Source organism: Sus scrofa, chromosome X (assembly GCF_054392235.1).
Source record: "Sus scrofa isolate SSC_HxYL_T2T_F1_AM1 chromosome X, Sscrofa_HxYL_maternal_Yorkshire_Landrace_v2.0, whole genome shotgun sequence".
In the NCBI taxonomy this organism is placed as follows: Eukaryota; Metazoa; Chordata; class Mammalia; order Artiodactyla; family Suidae; genus Sus; species Sus scrofa.
In genome coordinates, this window is record NC_139401.1 from 98,412,531 (window position 1) to 98,434,426 (window position 21,896).

At 53.3% G+C, this 21,896-nt stretch overlaps 1 protein-coding gene across 5 annotated transcripts in view; it reads right to left on the minus strand.

Annotated features, from left to right (window-relative positions):
• The window catches only part of TSC22D3 (TSC22 domain family member 3), a 63,301-nt gene that overhangs the window by 16,543 nt on the left and 24,862 nt on the right, over nucleotides 1-21,896 (minus strand). The window contains exon 2 of one of the 5 annotated variants that reach the window (XM_085006229.1): nucleotides 17,339-18,321. Within the exon in view, the coding sequence (XP_084862355.1) occupies nucleotides 18,309-18,321 (13 nt within the window). The 3' untranslated portion in view covers nucleotides 17,339-18,308. 5 annotated transcript variants of the gene reach the window in all.

The window sequence follows — 21,896 nt, forward strand, 5'->3', positions numbered from 1 at the left end:
TGTCCTTGTTAAAACTGGCAAAACCTCAGCCCCGGATGCCCACACTAGCTTGACCAAGGGACGGCCGACTGCCTGATACCAGGCAGAACTGGGCCGATGGAGGGAGGTAGGGGACTAGGGCTGGGCAGCCTTTCCCCCCCCCCCAACCCCCATGGCTCTGTTGTGAGGTGCTGACAGCTGGAAGAGGATCTGAAACCAGTTAGCCTGGGGCTCCCAGCCAGCAGTGTATTTTCATCTTGTTTTGACTGGGATTGTCCTCCTCTGTGTAAACATGTCCATGTCAAGGGGAAGAAAATGTAGAGCGGCTTAAAATAGGTGGGCAGAATGCATCCCACCCATGAATCACCAGCTCAGGGCATGCCCTGCAGGTGGGCCTTGCTTTAAGCGAACCGGACAGAGGAAAACCTCAGCGCGACAAGCGGGCAGGGATGCACAGCTGTGAGGTCCCGACCTATCCCTGGGAGCTCTCAAAGCCACATCTGGTCCAAATAATCATACCAGTAGCTGCCACGTACTGATCGCTTAGTGGGCACTGTCCTCGGAGCATTACATCCATTAGCCTTTTGAACCTTGTCAACAGTTATGGATCGTTGACAGTAGGAACTGGGCATTGGATTATCATTAGGCCCAGTCTCTGGATGAGGAAACTGAGGCTCAGAGAGGTTTGGTGCCTGGCCTAGGGTACCCCAGCTAGTAGTGGCAGAGGAGAGGTGCGAAGCCCTGGCGTGCGATTCTAGAGCTCGGGGCTGTCTCTAGCTGGGCCTCTTGCTTTGTGTTGAGATTTCTAGGCAGGGCTGCATGCTTGGCACGAATGGCCATTCACACTGAACCCCCTTCATCCCAGCTGCAGGGGAACTGGAAACGGGCCTTTATCAAGGTCAGGAAGGGGAAGCCCCCAGGTGGGAGCCGGTTCCTTCCACTGACAAAAGGATTCCCATTGCAATTCCCTGGACCAGGAGAGCCCCCTAGCATGTCAGGGGGGAATGGATCTGCATTTCGTTTCAGGCCTGGCGCACTGTTTAAAGGCAACTGCTTGATCAGACACAGGGAAGGCCCCTCCTAATTGCAAACAAATACCAACTACGCAGACACCAGGCTGGGGAAGGGACAAAAGACTCAGTATAATCCAGTATAAGGAAAGACGAAATGTAAACACGCAATCTGAAACAAAATGTCACCAATCATGGTGTTGGTGTCGGTGCAGGGCTGGCCCCCAGCCTAAACCGTGAAGTAGGAGTCTGTCTTCAGAACCTTCCTGCTTCCTTTTCAGGTACCTTCCTCCTGCCTGTCCCCGCGGGCGCCTGTGCCCTCCTGCTGCCCAGGGTTCCGTGGGTCCCCTCACTACTGTTTAGAGGCACCTTGCCCTTGCTAGCAATGCCCCTTTTATTTTTATTTTACTACTTTTTTTTTTAGGGCCGCACCTGTGGCATAGGAAGTTTCCCAGGCTAGGGGTTGAATCAGAGCTGTAACCACTGGCCTATGCCAGAGACAGAGCAATGCCAGATCTGAGCCGTGTCTGCGACCTACACCAAAGCTCACGGCAATGCCGGATCCTTAACCCACTGAGCAAGGCCCGGGATTGAACCTGCGTCCTCCTGGATGCCAGTCAGATTCATTTCCACTGAACCGCAACGGGAACTCCAGCAATGCCCCTTTTAAAGGGGACTCTTAGTCTCTTTCTCCTGCAAATCATAAGTACCCGGCCTTATGGGCCCATCCTAAAAAACAAATCGGGGAAATGTGTTGGTATACATGGCAGGTAATGTCTTAACGGGCTCTGCATAGATCACGAGGCTTTAGCTTTCAGTGGTATAATTCGAGGCATGGGTAGGGGCATGACGGTGGGGAGGGAACAAGCTGGGGGGGGGCAATGGTGAGAGGGGGGAGATTGCTCATAAGAGATCTTCCAATCTTGCCAAGTAGGCCATGCACTGCTCTGACTATAGGTTAAGTCTGGCTCTGCACAGAGGAATAAATGCTCTGCCCTTACACTCGTGCTGTGTTCTTTCCAGAGCATGGTGGAAAGGGCACTGGGAAACTGGGATACTGGGATAGTAGTCAGGACACCGGGTCTGGCCTGGTTTTGACCCTGGCCACCAGAACAACCTTGAAAAAGCCTCATAACCACCCTGTGCCCCAGTTGCCCCTACATGTAAAATGACGGGACGGAGGCTACGAATTTCTATGTATTTGATGAATGATATCCCTATTTAGACCGAGAGCTCCATGACACCATACAGCGAGGGCCTGTAACGGTGTCTGGCACATAGTAAGTGCTCAGCAAAAGGAGTAATTGCATGAAGGGAGGAAGGAATAGTAAAAGTGACTTCCAAGGTTGCTGCCAGTTCTAAAAGTCCCAGCCTTGAGGTCTTCAGATATAGCTCTTTACGGCTGTGCCCCTGAGTGTAGACGCCCAGGCCAAGGGCGGAGCGAGGGCTTCAGGCGCCCTTGCCCTTGGGACCAGAGGGTACAGGGGCAACCTGCACCATGGAGGCACAGCCTCTGGGACCAAAGGCAGCAGGCAAGAGCTTCCAGGAGGCCCAGGAGGCTTGCAGGATGCTGGATGGGGGATGGCGAGGAATGTAGGAAGGGCAGGGTCGGTCAGAAGGAGTCAGGAGAGCAACGTTTACACAGTTTTCTGTAAAACGGGAAGCTGAGATAACAGACTTGATGGGTGTCTGGACTGAGGTAGGAAAAGTGCCGAGTTGCATGGTGACTCAAGGTCAGGAGCTGGAATGGGGCCCAGAGTTCTCAAGCCTCTGCTCACCCCCTTGGGACTGGCCCCTGGCCCCAGGCCAGCTCCCTGAATAGCTCCCCCACCCCCACCCACTCGTCCACAATTCCAGCTTCTTAGGCTAACCTGCTTCCCTGTTCAGCCCTGCTGGCTGCCCCCCTAACCTCTCCCCCGCCCCCACGGCGACATGAAGTCCTCCCTCAAGGACTCCGGGGCAGTCATCCATTAGAATTCTCGGAGGCCAGGCAGACTTGCCCCCCTCCTCAGCATCGCCCGCATTCTCACTCTGACGCAACTCCTCCCTTTCTTACGCAAAAGGGGTAGGTTTGCCAGTGCTGCCTCCCCTCCTAATATGCCCCCTGCCCTCTCCTCCCCCTCCCCACTCCATGGCCCGGCTTTTCCTTAGGAACACTCCCAGGCATTATTCTCAGGCGCTGAGATAGTCCCCATGTCCCCTACTCTTTCTTCCAGCACCCTTTCACTTTTTTTTTTTTTTTGTCTTTTAGGGCTGCATCCTATGGAGGTTCCCAGGCTAGGGATCGAATTGGAGCTGCAGCCGTGCCAGATCCGAGCTGCGTCTGCGACCTACACCCCGGCTCATGGCAATGCCGATCTTTGACCCACTGAGCGAGGCCAGTGATTGAACCCATATCCTCATGGATGCTAGTCGGGGTCCCTAACCCCTGAGCCACAATGGGAACTCCCCCTTTAGCATTTTAACGGGGGCCACAGTTTCAAACCAGGAGAATGCATCTTTAAGAATGAAATTTAAGGAGTTCCCACTGTGGCGCAGCGGAAACGAATCCAACTAGGAACCATGAGGTTCCGGGTTTGATCCCTGGCCTCACTCAGTGGGTTAAGGATCTGGTGTTGCCGTGAGCTGTGGTGTAGGTTGCAGACGCGGCTCGGATCCCGCGTTGCTGTGGCTCTGGCGTAGGCTGGTGGCTACAGCTCCGATTGGACCCCTAGCCTGGGAACCTCCATATGCTGCTGGTGTGGCCCTAAAAGGACGAAAAGACCAAAAAAAAAAAAAAAAGAATGAAATTTCATATATTAGCAGAGAGAGAGATTTACGGGCCTGGGTTTTTTGGCCCAGAATTCCTGAGATACCGCTGTGGAGGTGATTACCTCCATACTTTGGATGCTCATTAGGCCAGTTCTGTTTTTCGCTGCCCCAGGAGTCGGGAGACCAAAGTGCGGGTCCCTTCTCTGCCATGAAAACTGTCTGTGTAACCTCGGGCAAGTCACTTAATCTCGCCGAGTCTCGGTTTCTTCATCTGTCAAATGGAAGCAATTACCCCTGCCCTACCTACCTTGACAGGGATGCTATGAAAATTAAAGGAGACCTTGTGTGTGTGTGTGTGTGTGTGTGTGTGAGAGAGAGAGAGAGAGAGAGGGAGAGAGAGAGAGACAGACAGACAGACAGACAGAGACAGAGACATAGACAGAGACAGAATGACAGAGAGAGAGTGTATTTTCTAAATGGCAAGGCCTGGGACAAAGAGCAGGTATCTTGGCTCCCCGCTGCTGTGCTTGAAGGTAACTTGGGTACCTGGCAGAGCCCTCTTTACAGAATGTCAGTGTGTCTCTGGCCTGCCCCGTTCCTCTGTTTCTCCTCCAGGGCTTGGGTGTTGGCCCAATTTGGTCTCCTGTGCACCTCCACCCTGCTTCAAGAACATCTCCCGCTCGCCCCCAGGCCTGTCGCCCTCAGGCCTTCCTCCACCATCCAAGGGCCTCTTGCCACACTCTCTCCTTCTTGGCCGCTCAGGGCCCAGGGCCATCTGTGCGCCGAATGACCCTGCCCTCGCAGCCCTGACCTCAGCCCATCCTCATCAAAGCTTTGAAGAGGAAGGACTCTGGGGCAGGGGTAATGACTGAACTTGACAATTTGCTACAGAGGCTGAGCACAGCGCGGAACACCCAGCATGTGTGTTCCCGAAACACATCCTTGTTGGCTTGCGTGTGCTGGGGGAGACTGCGGGGTGGAGTCTGCTTTGGGGCCCCTGACATCTTGCCAGATAGGCAACCGCTCCACCTCTAGATCCACCAGGCCCTGCCTGCCTGCTCTTCCAACCCACCTTGCCCTTGGCCTCTCAAACCCGGAGAATGGGCTGGGCTCTTTCATCTCCAGGACTCGCACGCTAGTATGTGATTTCAGGCCTCCCTGGCCTAGTGCCACTAAGTTTCTCTGGCGACCCCACCTTTCCCACAGGGATGAGAGGCTGGGAGCAGTTTGGGGCACCCTCTGAATTTCTCAGCATAAGCAATCAGCTTCCCTCTGAAGGCCACACCCAAGAGTCTTCTCACCCGAGGAAACCTGGGCTTCCGTCCCTGGAATGAGGGGCTCCTGGGCTTTGCCCAGGGGCTGGAGAATGACGCCTGCCCCAGTTCAGCACGGCTCTAATAGCTCTGCTCATGTCCTAGGCAATGGCACTCCCCTGGGCTGGGATGTCTCTTGGTCTGGCAAATGCCAGAGAGGGTTTCTCTCCAACTGTGAGGGCAAAGCCCTTGCTTTTATCCGAATGCTCCCTTGGGGCTTCATTTCAACCCTCCTCTCCCCAAAGGAGGAAATTAGAAGCAAAAGGTGACCTTGCTAGGCCTTGCCAGGAAACTGGTGACAGGGTGGCAATGTATGGCCTCATGCTGCTGGGGCCCCATGTCGGCAAAGCAGAGTGGGAGGAGGTGGGACTCTCTGGGGAGCCTCCCTCCACCCCCGGGGAAAAGCTGGTCGCATAACGGAGGTGACAAAGGAGATCTTGGAGGTCCAAGGCTTGAAAACTGAAATGGTAGCAGTTTCAGAGGCCAGTGAGGGGAGAAGGAAGCTGACAGTGCAGAGCCTAGGTCTTTGGTGGGGTTGGGAGACTGGTAGGCAAGATCATGACTCTTGTGTTTGTTAAACCAGTGATGCTAAGAGTAATGACAATAATAACAGCCGCTACTCGCTGAAAGTTTATTATTTGCAGACACTGTGCCAAGTGCTTCTCATGCATTATTTCATTTACTGCTCACAATAACCCCATATAAAAATTATTATTATTATTATTTTTGTCTTTTTTTTTTTTTGTCTTTTCTAGGGCCACTCCGACGGCATATGGAGGTTCCCAGGCTAGGAGTCGAATCGGAGCTGTAGCCACCAGCCTACGCCAGAGCCACAGCAACGCCAGATCCGAGCCGCGTCTGCAACCTACACCACAGCTCACAGCAACGCTGGACCCTTAACCCACTGAGAAAGGCGAGGGATCGAACTTGCAACCTCACGGTTCCTAGTCGGATTCGTTAACCAGTGCGCCACAACGGGAACTCCAAAAATTATTATTATTATTTTTTTTACGGATGACAAATAAGGAAATAGAAGCTCGGGGAGCTGCTATTTGAGGACCTGGTTGACTCTGGAACCCACCCTCTTCATCCCTACTGAGATCTCACTGCCCCTGCCCCAAGCATGGGCCCTGTAGCCAAAGGGTTCACCGGGCACCCTCCAGCGTGGCTCAACCTCTCAATGCCCTGACAGTCTCTGTCACCTGGAACTGGTTTTTCTTCACTCCATTTCCCCCACCCCCCAAGAGGCTAACAATTCCAATGAGGGATTCGTTTAAGAGCATCCACTGTATGGAGCAGGGGTCGCACAAGAGTACTGGGCTCTGAATCCAGAGAAGGACCACGTTTTGCTCCTGGCCCTGCCCGGATGTTGTCGTGTGACCCCAAGCTGATTGAATCCCCTCTCAGGCCCTCAGTCTTCCCACCCACCCAGACTCTATCTTTGGTCCCGGGCAGGGATCAGTGCTGTCTAAAATCCCAAAGTGTCAAATACGTAGTGATGGGCCCCTGAACCCTCTGTCCTCCAGGGAAGAAATCCTGCCAATTGAAAGTGTTTCTGTTCCCCATCCTTCACGCAGATCTGACCCTTTGGTGAGTCTGCTGTAGCACTCACCACCCTCACTATCTGGTTCGGGACCCACAGAGGACCTCTGTGCCAGGCGGTGGCTCCTTCACCAGCGTGCCATCCAACCCAGCCCCTTCTCACTGAACATGCATCCATGCCCCTTCCAGTTACTCCTTTGAGATGACCTGGCCCTGCCTCCTCCTTCCCCTTCTCCCTGCCCTCCTTCCGCCCGGCTCACTATTGCTCCAGGAACACTATTCTTCTTTTCTCCTGGCAAACATGTCTGACCCGCACTGGCTGGCTTCCTCCTTAAACACGAAATTCTCCCCTGTGGCCGGCTTGGCATCTCCTGGCCTCTTTTTGTTGTGTTTTGCTTCCCCACATATTCAGAGAGATGGACGGAACTCTGAGGATCAACTAGTTCCAACCCTTCCTTTTATGGAGGAAGAAACTGAAATCTGAGGAGAGCAAATGACATGCCCAAGGTGACAGAGCCAGGCAGGGGCAAAGCCCGTACTCCATGCAGGTCTATCTGATGCTGTGGCCGCTGCTCCTTTGACTCTGCTCCCTTGCCCTTTCGCCCTGCAGCTGCCACCCTGCCCTCTCCTCCACCTGCACCTATTGTCCATGTCACGCCATGGAGCACTGGTTCTAGTCCCTAATCGCTTTCCATGTGTATATCTAGGTTTCCCACCAAGAGAATGGTCTAGGGAGAGGGAGCTAACTCATTCCTCCCATTCGAATGAGGTACAAAAAGGGGAAGTGACCCAACTAAGATCACGCAGCTTTTTAGTGGTAGAATTGGGAACCGGATCTAAGGCCTCTGAGTCTCCACTCGTGGCCTCTTCCCATCATACCACAATGCAGTGCACCTCTCTTTCTGTCCCATTTTCTTCCTTCTGTACTGTACTGGGATGCTTCGTTCTTGTTTCTTCTTTATATTCTTCCTTTCCTTCCTAACGTCTGCATTTTTTGCAAACCTATTTTTTTTTTCTTGGCTTTTTAGGGCCACACCCGAAGCATATGGAGGTTCCCAGGCTAGGGGTCTCATCGGAACTGCAGCTGCTGGCCTACACCACAGCCACAGCAACACGGGATCCGAGCCACGTCTGTGACCTGCACCACAGCTCATGGCAACGCCGGATCCTTAACCCACTGAGCAAAGCCAGGGATCAATCCTGCATCCTCATGGATCCTACTCGGGTTTGTAAACTGCTGAGCCACAAAGGGAACTCCCACAAGCCTTCTGGATTTTAGAGCTGGGAATGACCTCAGGGATCATTTAGTTCCACCTATCCCTGCACAGATGAGAAAACTGAGCTCAGGAGAGGGGAAGTCATTTGCTTGAAACCAGACAGTTAATTAGTGGCCCCGCTGGGACCCAAGTCCAAGTCATCAACTCCTAGTTCAGTGCTCTTTCAACCACTCTCTTCCTGTCTGAGCTTTTTGTCGAGAGGCCTTCTTGCTTGAAAATCCCCCCTCCCCGACTGTGCAGGTCCGGCAAGATCTGAGAGTGCTCGGGCCCGGGGTCACAGAGCGTCCCTGGGGAAAGGTAGAAGGAGCAGAGGCCTGGAATTGCTGGGATCCTCCCACCTCCCACCCCAGGAGGCCCCAGCCTGGCCTTGCCGAGAGTGGTGACTATCAAATATGTGTTGAGATAAAGCCGTAGCCTCTCGGATTCTCGGTTCATGGCCTAGACAGTGGCGTCAAAGCCCGAGCCGGCTGCAAAACGAGGTCAGTTCACTGTCCTCCCAATGGAAAAATCTTGTAAAATCAATAGCACTTATAACGTCAACAGACCCGGAGACCTTTCCTCTGTTTGTTTTTTCCTTCTGGGTTGCTCTTTCTCACCCACCCTGCTGTGAAGGCATAGACAACACAGGAATCTGGCAAGCAAAGCTGCAAAGGCCAGACCACAGCTCCCAGCGCCTCTGAACCCAATGGGGAGTAATGGGGCCCGGTGGGGGTATGAGGGACTCGGGAAGACCCCAGCCAAAGCCCTCGTGGCTCCCCCGGGCAATGCTAGTTGGATCCGAGGCCCTCTCTGGTATGGGGTACCTGGATGGGCATAGTCAGAAGCTGTCCACAGCTCCAGCAGTGATCCTGGAACCTCAAACCGACCTACCTACCCCATTTTGCCACACTGGGCCCTCGGTGAGGAAGAGAATAACTAGAAAGCCGATTAGACCACACCACGGGGCCTTCCTGCACTGGGAAGTGTCTGAGGCCCTCAGACTGGAGTGGGTGTTGGCCCTTTTCCCAGACATCCCCCCCTTCCCGTCCCCCGTGGCGGCGGCAGCGGCGGGTGTATTCTACCTTCCCTCCACGCACACAGAGGGTGGTTGCCCTCATGCTGTGATTTGCATGGTGACAAACAGGCTTCTTCCTCTTGCCTCCAAACTGGTGCTACCGCAGAGCCTGAAATTTCTACTGTTAAATGCTGCCCTTCATATGTGAATGTATTGTGAATTCATTCCAGCCTGGATTCACTTGACAAATATTTACTGAGCACCTCCCCTGTGTCAGACTCAGGTAGCTTCTAGCAACTGTGTTTTGTGCACTTGAAGTCTACTGTATCTCGTGAGTTGCCCTCGAGCATGCAGGGTCAGATGAAATAGCAGATTATTGCTACCAGGCAGAGGAAGCTGGGGGCTAAGCTCTGAGGGCAGGTCCCGAGCGTAAGTGTGTACCTCAGTGTGGGGACACTGAGGTATGGGCACCTGGCAGGGGGGGGGGGCTGGGAGATGCCACCTCCATACAGACTCTGAGGACCAGGGACAAAACCTTGCACTCCAGAGAACTTGTCCCGCAAGCGGCAGAAGTGAGGACAATTGCAGGGCCTTCCACAGCTAAGGGACAACTGTGTCCTCTGTCCTCAGTCCTGGCCTGTCGGCCTTCCAAGCAAGGCAAAGGCAGGACTTTTTGGACATTTGGAAGAAGTGGTACTTTCCTTTCTGATATGTCCCCTGGGCACTTGAGTTTGGTTCCTTTGCTGGTCAAGAGGTGCCCCAGGCATTTACAGGCAGCTAGGGAGCTCTTCAGTGGAAAGCGTTCCTTGCCCAGCTCCCAAATGCATGAACTAGATTTTGCAGCTCATCTCCTCCTAGGCAAGGTTTTGGCCCTGGGCCTGGTCCCCCAAGCCTGCCCTCTGGGTGATCTTGCTCAAAGACGCCCAGGGAGTTGGTGGCCGGGGCTGGGAGCGGAGCCCAGGTTTCTTGGGGCCTGACCTGGCACTCTTGCCACCAGACTCCACCCACCACCTCTCCCTCTCCTCTCTTGCCCTTTGTGCTCTGTCTGCACCCTCTGGAGGCATGTGCCCTGCACCCCACTGGCTTTCACTGGGCGAGATGTTTCTGTCTAACACCAATCAGTGGGTTCAGCCATATGGGGCATAGGGAGTCTGGCCCTCTGTGGCTCAGGCGGCGGGGGGCGGGGGAAAGGCCACTTCACCGGTCTGGGATTGGCAGAGCTGGGTCCCTAATGCAGTCATTTTTTTTTCTTTTCCTTTTTTTTTTTTTTTTTTGCCAGGGGCCCTAAGCATAGCCCCTGAGCCTGGCATCCCAGGGCTAGGGCCAGGTCACCATGTGGCCCCCACTCCCAGGCTTGTTGCTATGATACATGGTTCTACAAGTGCTGAGCAGCATTGTCGGGGCCGGATGCAAACGGCACGCAGCAGGGTCTAGCTGTGAGCCAGTTGGCCAGCTGACATTTCAGGGTCCAAAGAGCTTGTGTGTACTGGACAAGCTGTTTATTGTGGTCTTGGCACTGCCCGGCCCTTCAGACAGCAACAAATGCTCCCAAACTGGGAAAGGAGAGGAAATAAGGAATCAGCCGTGGCCAAAGAAGACCTGGAATCTCTTTCCTCACACCATTTGCTCCCTGCAGCTGACGTGCTGCTGGTGCCAACCATCGGAAATGCCCCTGCGAGGGAAGCGGAGGGGGCGAGCCCCACAGACCTCCATTCGCAAAGACCCAGCTCGCAAATCGTGTACATGCCCACGTCAGCAGGCTTCTGACTGCCTGGCTCGCAGAGACTGCTGCTGAGGGAAGGCTGAGCAGTCAGAAAATACTCCCAGCAAGACATCGTGATGTCACAGAGTGTAAACACGCAGAAGACATGGGACCCCAAGGCTGCAGGGTCTAGAAACGCCCCCCCCACACACACACACGCCATCTTCAGGGAGATGGTTAGCAACAGGCCATGGGAGAAATGGTCATTTCAAGTCCCGGCCTGGTGTTTTCAGATGCTCTCAGGGTTGACGATATGCTTGGAAAAGGTGGCAATGGCACAGACTGAGACCAAGGAGACTCCAAATGAGGGAAGCTGAGAAGCCAGAGGCCAGAGGAGTTGTGGGAAAGGTGGAGTTTCCCACAAGGCATTTGGCCCTATCCATGCCAAGGAGTCTAGTCGGCCAATGGCCTGAGGAGAAGCCCTATACAGGAGGGAGGGAATTGGGGAGAAGGAGCTGAACTCTGCCTCAGGCTCTCGACCTCCATACTTGGTTTCACCCAAGACTGTGGCTGCCAGGGTTGGACAAACGGAACTGCCAGAATGCTTTCTGAGTGTCTTGGTCAGAGCCTCCAGCTTGTCTGTGGTTTAGCATCTAGTCAGTCCTATCAGCCCAACTGTGCATGACAGATGCCTTCAATGCACGCGCACATGCACACGCACACACACACACAGCAGCAGTAATGAACACCAGCAGTTAACACTCATTGACTGCCTACAGGGACGTCTACTCAATATACTGTGATAACCTATATGAGAATGGATGTGTGTATATGTGTAACTGAATCACTTTGCTGTATGGCAGAAATTAATACAACCTTGTAAACCAACCATGCTTCAATAAAATTTAAAAAATTTCACTGAGTGCTTACTTTGCACCAAACACAGTTCAGGCCCCCCCCCACTTTTTTGTCTTTTTTTTTGCCTTTTCTAGGGCCACTCCCGCGGCATATGGAGGTTCCCAGGCTAGGGGTCGAATCGGAGCTGTAGCTGCCGGCCTACGCCAGAGCCACAGCAACGCGGGATCCGAGCCGCATCTGCGACCTACACCACAGCTCACAGCAATGCTGGATCCTTCACCCAAGGAGCAAGGCCAGGGATCGAACTCGAAACCTCATGGTTCTTAGTAGGATTCGTTATCCACTGAGCCACGACAGGAACTCCCAGGGCACTTCGTATGTATTTTATCTCAGTCGACCCTCCCCCATTGACAGAGGGGGAAACTGAGGTCCAGAGAGGCAAATAACTTCATCAAGGTCCCACCAGGTAGAGTGGCTGAACAGGGATTCAAATCGAGTTCTGTCTGGCTGCAAAGCCGGTGCTCATTAAACCATAGGGCCCTTGTGACTAAGCTTAAGAACGTGCCCATTTATACAAAAAGCCTCAGGGAAGGAAGGAAGAGAGGGGTAAGAGGGACGATCCAAACTCGGTGGTGGAGGAGATGGTGGGCCATGCTGTGAAAGGGGCAAGACGGGCAGCAGAATGGTCACCAGATACCAGGAGCTAAGATTGATTACGTTTGCAGCCTCAAACTGCAACCCCCCAGCGCTGCCCCCCACCCCAGCACGGTGCCCGCCTCACACCAGTACTCACTCGGTAAAACTGCTAAAGAGCAAATAATATGGCAACCTTGGGGAATGCACACGGGACAAGTTGCCGCCTCCCTTTGTACGACCCCGGCTTTAAAGTGGTTTCCTCAGAGGCCAGGTCACCAGACATTACTTAAGCCCACAGCGTGTGGCAGGCGTTGGGGGGATAGAGACAAACCCAGCAGGGACCCTGCCCTTGAGACGTGGCCAGGCTGGCAGGGGAGAAGTTAGACTGGCCTTGAGCCATCCCCAGGGGTTAACTGGGGCGAAGGGCACAGGCCGTGCACAGTCAGGGAATGGAGCCCCTGGGCCTCCCCAGAGACAGGGCTGCCACCTTTAGCTCCACTCACAGAGCTCGGCAGTCCGGCTGGCAGCATTCCCCACTGGGCTGCTTCTACAAATGCAGCTCCGAGCAGCCTTTCAAGGCTGTGCCGGCTCCTTTAGCAGACACACTGGGAGCCCAACATGGGTGCGGGCTGGGAGAGGGGGTGAAGCCACAGGAGGTGACCCTTGCCCAGTCTCTCCTTAGTGGCTGCCAGTGGGCCTCCCAACCGCAGGAAGGGGAGATGACTCTTCTGCAGAGCTCTCCCCCACCAGCCCATCATCTCCTCCCTCCCTGGGAAGCCCAAGGCTTAGAGAACTGGATCCAAGTAATTAACTAATTAATGAATATGGATGGCAAAGTTGCTGAGGTTGCTGGAAAACACCCTGTTGCCGCCAACACACACAGCCTGGCCAGGCACCCGCCTCCCACCGTGGGTGAAAAGGAAGCTCGGAGGGACTGGACGACACGACTGTGTCCCTCCAAGGCTCAAGCTGCAGCAGGAGCGCCTGCCACCAGCAGCCCCTTGTCCCATGCCAGGAGACCTGCTTCTGGACAGCACATCCATTGCCAGGACAGCCGCCACCACCACCTTCCCCCCCCCCCCGCGCGCCCCCAGTAGGGGCTGTGATCTGCTCAGTTACTCCGCATCAAGGCTACTCTCTGGTCCAAGGAAGTCCATCTGTGGGCTCTCCCAATGCAACGTACAAGGCTGCAGGAGATGGATGGATGGAGATAGGAGAAGGAGAGAGAAAAGGAGAAGGAGCGACCAAGAGGCACACACAGCTGGCAGGAGCCCATCTCCAGCTGTTGGGCGGGCTGTTTCCTTTGATAAAGCACTTGGCAGTACTCCCAGTTCTGCAGTTTCTGGCCTGCGAAAGCACACCCGGAGCACGAGCCTGCCTGTGGGAGGACTTCAGCTTTGCTTTGTTTTCTTTCTTTCTTTCTTTCTTTCTTTCTTTCTTTCTTTTTTGTTCTTTCGGGCTTTACAAAATGCCCCTCCCCTTCCAAGGAACCTTGCCCCTCCCCCTACACCTGGGCAAAGTGAAGTTGTACCAGCAGATGATGTGGGCTGGGCCCCCAGCTTTGTCTTCGCAGAAAGTTAGGGCCACAGCGGCACATGGGTGTGCAGTGAGGCCTCGGCATGTGTGTGTGTGTGTGTGTGTGTGTGTGAGAGAGAGAGAGAGAGAGAGAGACTATGTTTGTGTTTGTCTGAGAGGCTGTGCTTGTTTGTTGCGGCTGACACAGTCTTCTGTGTGGCACATCATCCCTCCTCTCCCCGCCTAGGCTCCTTCCAGCTCAACCAATGTTTCTCTGGAAAGCAATGGAAAATAGGGGAGTCCTCGGGTCACATGATCACAGTGAACACCACGCCCTCCCTCAACCCCTGGTCCTGTGGCTTCCTAGAAGCCTGCCTCCTCTCTCCCGGGTGAAATGAAGAGCCAGGCTTGAAGGCCTCCAAGGTCCCTTGGGGGAAGCAGAGCATGCGGTGTGGCAGAGCCCTTGTCCCCTCCTCTCCCCCAGGCTCATCTACAGCCGTAGGACACTCACGCCCCAGGCCCAGGCTGTGACCAGCCCCCACAGGGCCTCCCTCAGCCCCCCTTTCCCACATGCCTGGGGGGAACTTGATCAGGCCCAGGCGCCCGCGCAGGCTCTTCACATGGTCCCCAGAAGTCCCCGCTCCTTGAGGGTCCCGAGCACAGGGCCCACTCCCACACCCAGCCAGCCCCAGGCGCCCAAGGCCTCTGAGGGGACCTCTCCAGGGCAGTTGGCCAGGCGGCCTCTGAGAGGAGGGGGCCCAGCGTAGCCCAGAGGAGATGGGGCTCCAGCAGGAGAGACTGCACTTCCTCCACAGCCAGAGGGGGTGGCTCAGGGTGGCCCTGAACCACTGACCTGTCACCCCATTGAGCTCACGGCCCACATGGAGTGGCTGTCGGCCCTTAGCGATGGGAGAAGCCAGTTGGGAAGAAGCAAACATGACACCAAAACAAACATAACCTGGGAACTTTGGACCAGCTTCCAAACTGAAAGTCCTCCAATATCCCCTGGTCCCCCCCTCACAGAAAAAAAGCATTTCCTTCATGAAAAAAATGAAGGACATGTAGGCTCCAGGATGGCGGAGCCAGAAGCACCGCAGAGATCATGTGGTCCAACCAGTTCATCTTACGTCTGGGGAAACTGAGGCCAGAGTGAGGCAGAGATTTCTGCTAGTTGGCAGAAGAGCTGGCATCAGAAGTCAGGGCACTAGCCCAAAGACTTCTGGGCCTGGTCATGTCTGGAAGAAGATACACCAACCTGAGACCCAAGCAAGAATCTGGGGATCCAGAAGCTCTGAGTTGATGTGGGCAGTGTCGCCTGGTGAACTGAATGTGGCCATGAGGGTAGTGCGGGCTTGGGAGCCCTCTGGACTCCTTTCACCTGTCAATGGACATGCCTGTTGACAATCCTGTGCCAGGTGGGCATCACATCTGGGGCTCGATGTCAAGCCACAGCTGAGCTGGGGACCCCTGATCTTCCCTGCCTCTTTCTAAACTATTTTTCCTACCAACTCTACCAAGGGCTCAAGCTCGGGAAGGGGGGAAAAATCTCAATCCTAGTTTTCCCACTGGCTGGGGAGGGCAGTGTGGGGGCACACCTAGGTATTTGGCCTTTGCCACTCCTTTGGGATTCAGAGCCCACCTTGCTCCTTCACAGTCCAGGTATAATTAATATTCCACTTGTGAATAGGGAAGAGGTGGGTAAGTGGGAGTGCCTACTAGTTTCGAGAAGGTAACAAGCTCTGGATAGCTTTCTTTTGTCTGTTTGGTTTGTTTTTTGTCTTTTCAGGGCTGCACTCATGGCATATGGAGGTTCCCAGGCTAGGGGTCTAATAGGAGCTGTAGCCGCTGGCCTACACCACAGCCACAGCAACGCAGGGATCCAAGCCGCATCTGCGACCTACACCACAGCTCACGGCAAGGCTGGATCCTTAACCCACTGAGCGAGGCCAGGGATCGAACCTGCGTCCTCATGGATACTAGTCGGTCTTGTTATCGCTGAGCCACAATGGGAACTTCCTGGATATCCTTCTTAACTTTGAGCAAGCTCTAGGGCCAGATTGTAGGCAGATGGCAAGGCCCACAGGGCTGACCCTGGTACGCTCAAGCCAAAATTAAATTGACTGGGTCTGTCCTCAAGCCGTGGGCTGGGGCTGAAGGTGAATCGACCCCACCTTCTCCGACATAGCCACACGCACCCCCCCCCCCCCCCCGCAAACTAGATGCTGCTAACCCTTCGCTACGGCCAGTGTAGAAACAGCATATGCTGTTTTCTGAGACAGGGTGACCTGGACATATTAAAATCAAGAGCTTAGCATGGAAGACAATCCTGTCCCAAACTTTCAGTACTCCACCACATGCTTTAGAACACACGCTTCTAACCACTTCCATCCCCCTTGTTCTTGCTGAGGGCTGTGGTGTACAGGCGACAGTTACAACAAGGTCCTTCTTGACCTTCCACTCGTGAAGTTCTGCACCAAGATTCCAGACAGTTGCATGTGCCGCTTGGTTCCACCTGACATTTTACAGAGACCCTCCTTTTATAGGACATTTGGTTATGCGTTATTTTGCATCTGGGGCCACCTCTAAAATTGTTCCGGGGTGAGTTCTCTGCCTGTCGTCCATCTCTCCAACTTGGGAGATTTCTAGCTGCTCAGCCAAACTGCTTGGACGGTGGGGAAGCAGGCGTTTGGTGGCTTTTTCTCCCCTTCTCCCTCTCCCCGTGGCACTCAGGACGGTGGTGTGGCCAAGGGGATGGTCTCAATAGCGCTTGTTCAACTCAGTAGCAACAACTGGGGAGGCCAGCATAATTTCTGAATTCATCGGCAAGTGCATCCAGTGATGACGGAAATCTGCAGCTGGATGTATCCGCTGCAGCCAAGAAAGAGCTATTCTTGAAGGGAGGGTCACCCCAACCCAGCATGTCAGTTGACTTAACCACCCCCTCCCTGCCCCATCTTGATGAAATAACAAATAAGCAGTTGGGACAAGGGTGGGGAGCCTCACATCCAGCGGCCATGACACTGAGGAGCTGGGTGTTCCATTTCCCAGCATCCTCTGCTCTGTTACCTCCATCTCTTTGGCAACAGGGTGTTAGACTGCTTTCTAGGTTCGCTTTCAGAAGTGGCGGTCTCCCTGAATCTAGCTGCGGGACTACACTGGACCCAGAGTGAGTTATTGATAGGAAATTATTTGACATGAGAGATCCTGTTTGTTCATGAATGGTTCTTAACATATTCCTTGTTTATGGGTTTACCTAGGAGAAGACATGGGGGGTTGGCTTTGATGGTAGACACACATTTATGGTTGGGGACCTTGAGTATTTAGGAATACTTTTCCTAAAACACTCATTCCCATCAGAACCGTCTCGAGGTTTTCCTTCCCTCCTGTTTCACAAGGGGTCTCACGGACTATGTAGCTAGAAATCTTTCATTTCTCACGGGAAGAATAGAAAGGTAGCCTGGAGACCTGCGTTATAGCTGAGACTGAGAATTTAGCTAATGTCGCCAAAGAGTGAGCTACTTACTTTTAACCAAGTCATTAATTAGGGTCATGTTTGCACTTCAATTGTCAGCCCCAAACATCTGTTTGTTTAAACCGAGGTCACTTTAGTTTATTACAGTTATAGCCACTGGTGAGATAATCTGCTTAGATTTCACAAGTATGTGTGAATTGCCTACCTCAGCCCTTATTTTCACAGAATAAGAGTTCTCTTGAAGGCACAGGATCAGACTAAAGATAATAAATGATTTTCCTTCTCAATAGAACTAAAAACAAGGCTTTAATTAATTCACCCAAATTCTCGGATTGAATATCTATATTACATTTCTTAATGATGTTAATCTGTCCAAGGGTGACCCACAAGATTCCCATGGATCCAAGAACAATCTTTAGGCAGACATTTCATTGGCTCGGAGATTGTTTCCCAATCATTGAGTACTGCCCTTCTCAATGGTGGAGTCACCCCCACTTTGTTGGCAGAGCCTGCAGGTGGCCTGGGAGAGGAGGCAGCGGGCAGGGATGATAGAGATCAGGACACAGAGAAACAGGGGGAAGGCATGGTAGAAAATAGCCCCCTAAGGAAGAAGAAGCAGCGGCAGAGAACCTGAAGGACCTGGAAGTGGAGAAAAGGGTATAGGGGCTGAGATGGTTCTTCCAGGCAAGCCTAAGACTTTAGGATACTCCAAACATATACACCCTCACAAATACTTACCACGCGGGCACACGAGCCCCCCCCGCCCCACACACACAGCCCTCTTTTCCATATACCTTGCTCACCCTGGCTCTCAAGTCCCAAATACAGGAACAGACTCAGATGGAGTTACACATATAAGTCGCACATGCAAGAACACCAACCCTCCCAAATGCCATCCTTCCAGCTGTCCCTCCCCTTCCACACATACATATATTTACCGTATTATCTTCCATCCCCTTTTTTGCATATGAATTGAGCATATTTTTACGTACATCCACGTTACTACGCCAACTCCCTCCACATAACCAAGTCCTTGATGTGCACACAGCGACATACACACACACACGCACTCATCCACATCCTCTTCCCAACAAACACAAAACGAAGTCAGGGCTCGATACATTCCAGTGCTTTCTTCCTTGGTGGCTGGGATTTGAAGGAATGACTGGATCGTTAGGTGAACGGGAGAAGTACTTTTCCTAATGGTTCTTGGCATGGTGGCAAAGTCCATCAAGGACGTTTGAAATCCCTCGCAGAGTTCACTCCCTTGGCCTATAGACAAGACACCAGCGGTAACCTTTAGCGGCTGCCAAAAGCGTCTAAGACTCTCTTAGTCCTGCTATGCTAGCTGACCTTTGCAAGGAATCCTGGGTATTCTGAACCAAGAACATTTAGTATGAGAAACAAAACAAAACAAAACAAAACAAAAACAAAAATCTTTCCCTGACATTTAAGAGCAGTAGTAAAGTGTCCGTCTAAATTCACCTGGCAGGCTCGGCCTGGGTGGTGGGGAGACGGCAAAGAAAGAAAATTGATATTAAAGCACCCCCCCCACCACCGGCCCTGGGTGTCCTCCTCTTCCGGGCTGCTCCCTCCCACCTCCCCACACCTGCTCTGGAACCTCACTGTCCCCCACCAGGCTGTCTCTGTTCCGGCCAAAGAAGACTTCGACCTGGGAAGAGGCTTGCGGCTAAGCCTAAAAGGAAGTCATGGGCAAGCCGAGAGGGCAGTCTCTTAGACCTAAGATCCAAGTGGTGGGCACGATGATCTAGGCGGTGCCATCTGCATAGGAAGGCTATGGTCCAGTTCGGTTTTTTGCCAAGTCCCCACCAGCCTGCCCATGAAAAAGTTCAAATGTGGCTCGGCTGAAAAGCAATCAGATCTGTTATTGACACTGTTTCGTTCTGAATAGCACAGAGGACTAAAGGCTTTCTTTACTTAGTTCATTAGTTAGCTAACAAGCATTTTCCAAGCACCTACTGTGCATGGAGCACTGTCCCAGACACTCGGCTCTGGCTGTTGCCGCTTCTGCTATTTAATTTCTGAATACAGGCTGTTGCCAGACATCCAATTTTCTGAGTGCTTGCTCTGACAGGGAACAATGACTAATGAACCAAACATCAGGGAGGGCCCTCTGATCTCCAGCACAGAACATGCCCATAAAGGCAGAGTCTAATTTGTTCAGCAAGCAGCTGCCAATTCTTCTGGGATCTTAATTACCTGGAGCAGTTTATATGGGTGAATCCCCTTGGGAGAGAAACCCTGAACTCTGCCTTTCTCACACCCTATCCTACGCCAGGCCCTACAAATGACTTTAACCCCCAGCCACTGCACATGGGTACAAAATTCAGACAGGCATTCAGGCACTGCACACAACCTGCCTTCACACCCCTACACACACACCCCCCTACACACACACGGAGGCAGCAGTGGGTTATAGCAGAAAGGACTCTGGACTGCAAGTCAGGAGATCTTGGTATCAACCCAGCTCTGCCTCTGCTTCTCTGTGTGACCTTGGGCAAGACTTTTTCTGTCTCTGCGCTTCTGTGTCCTTTGCTATAATGTGAGGGGGTGGGACGACATGATCTCTGTGGGCCTTTTCGGTCCCAAGGCTTGACATTCTGCTTCCTGAGCCCCCAAGAGAGCTGTGTGATCGGGTCAGGTTCGTAAAATGGGGATGAGTCGAGATGGGGGCGGCGGCTGGCTCGAGCAGTCACCAACATGGACAAGGGGAAACCTCTGCCTCTTGGGGTCGGCCCCGTCCCAAAGTTCCATGCTATTGCTGCAAAGTTTCACAAACCCGGCTGGGAGATCCGGCAGCGCTGGGGGCGCTGCTGTTCCCGTCGGCCTCATCTCCCTCCCTCATCCTTCCCTTTATAACCCTTGTTCCAACTCTCATTCCTTTTAACCAGCCCTTCAGCTCATACTGACTAGTTCCCTTTAGCAAGCTCTTCAGAGAGACCAGTGATTAAATGGTCTCGAGAGTCTCCTGAGTCTGTAAAATGTAAATAACAGCCCCTGCCCTGGCGGCCTTCACAGACTTTCCAGAGGATCAAATAAGATAAAGTCTGTGAAAGTGCTTTGGAAATTGTCAAGTGCCATGCAAATGCGAGGCATTATTATTATTAATGATGGGCGGGGAGGCAGCCACGGGATGCGAAGGTGAGCAGAGTGCCAACCTGCCTGCTCTCCTCACTGGCTTCGCTGGCATTGCCAGCCAGCCCGTGGCCAGTGGACACCTTGGTGGGGTGGTTCTTTGGTGAGCATCGCCCTCCCCCTCCACATTGTCCCCTAGCAGAGTTCAGAGCCAGAGGGAAAGAGGACAAGGAACAGGTAGGTTAATTTGGGCATGGAGAGAAGGCCTAGGCTGGTGATGTTCTTGCAAAAGCGAACCTTTTCCTTCAGAGTCTCACATGGAGAGGCCAGTTTAGGAACCAGATGAAAGCAGAGCTCCTCTCCGTTGAAGCTGGGAAGAGGCCCATGGAGTCTCACTGGCTGGGCTCTCCATTTGCCCTTGACCTCACTGTGGTGGGTCGCCAGGGTTCCAAAAGAACACACTGGAAAACTGGGAGTGTATGGCAGGAGCTCTTGCCTGGCAGCCAGTGCTCCAGACATCTACGGGACACTGGAGTGATGGGGGTGCTGGGCACAGGGAGGAGGGGTGACAATGCTACAGAAAGGCAGACGAGTTGGGGGGCCACACGTTTTGTTTACCTAGCTGTGTCTAGGGTCCCACACCTGCATGCCCAGGTGACAGGAGAATGGGGCTGTGGTTTTGTGAATCAGGTTCTGGAAGGCCTGTGGAAAACATGGGTCTAGAAATGGGAGAAGCAAAGGACGGGGCTAAATGAGGGTGAGCAGGGCTCCTGCTTTCTCACTTAGCTTTTGCTTTTTTTTTTTTTTTTTTTTTTTTTTTTTTTTTTTTTTTGCCTTTTCTAGGGCTGCACCCGTGGCATATGGAGGTTCCCAGGCTAGGGGTCTAATTGGAGCTGTAGCCACCGGCCTACACCACGGCCACAGCAACGCAGGGATCCAAGCCGCATCTGCGACCTACACCACAGCTAACGGCAACACCAGATCCTTAACCCATTGAGCAAGGACAGGGATCGAACCCGCAACCTCATGGTTCCTAGTCGGATTCGTTAACCACTGTGCCACGATGGGAACTCCTCTCATTTAGCTTTGAGGGGGGAAGAAGGTGTGCCCCAGGGTGAGTCGGCTGAAGTAGCTCCTTCCAGCCCGTGAGCATCCCTGGCATGGGAGCAGGAAAAGGCCAGAAGGAACCGGCCAGACATCTTGAGGTGGGCTCAGTGGCCAGGCAGACAGATATGGCACCAGCCCGGGGGCTGGGCAAGGGGACAAGAGGTGGAAATGTGGGCGAGCACAACTGGGGACCTGGCATTCCGAGCAGGGGGTGCAGGCCCGGCCAGGACTGGCGTCAGAAGCCTGAGACATAGAACAAGGAGAGAGAGCTGGGGAGTTGCAGGGCTGGAGCGAGGAGCAACTGTAAGCTCCCTCCTGAAGCGCCTGCTCCATTTTCCCACCCTCTCCACCCAAACAGGCTCAGAGACAGGGCACAGCTGACTGACTAGACATAAACCGAGCAGATACTGCAGGTCCAAGCTGAGGGTTCCAGGCCAGACAGGGGCATGTGTGTCCAAGACTTTCACCAAGACAACCAGCACATGGCTGGTTGCTGAATCCCTAAGGCAGATGGAACCGTGTTGGGGATTTCACTAGAGTCCGTGTACCTGGAAGGATATAATAATAATTAAAAAAATAATTAAAATAATTATTATAAAAATAATTAAAAAATCAATGATGCTGGCATCCGCGAAACATCCGCG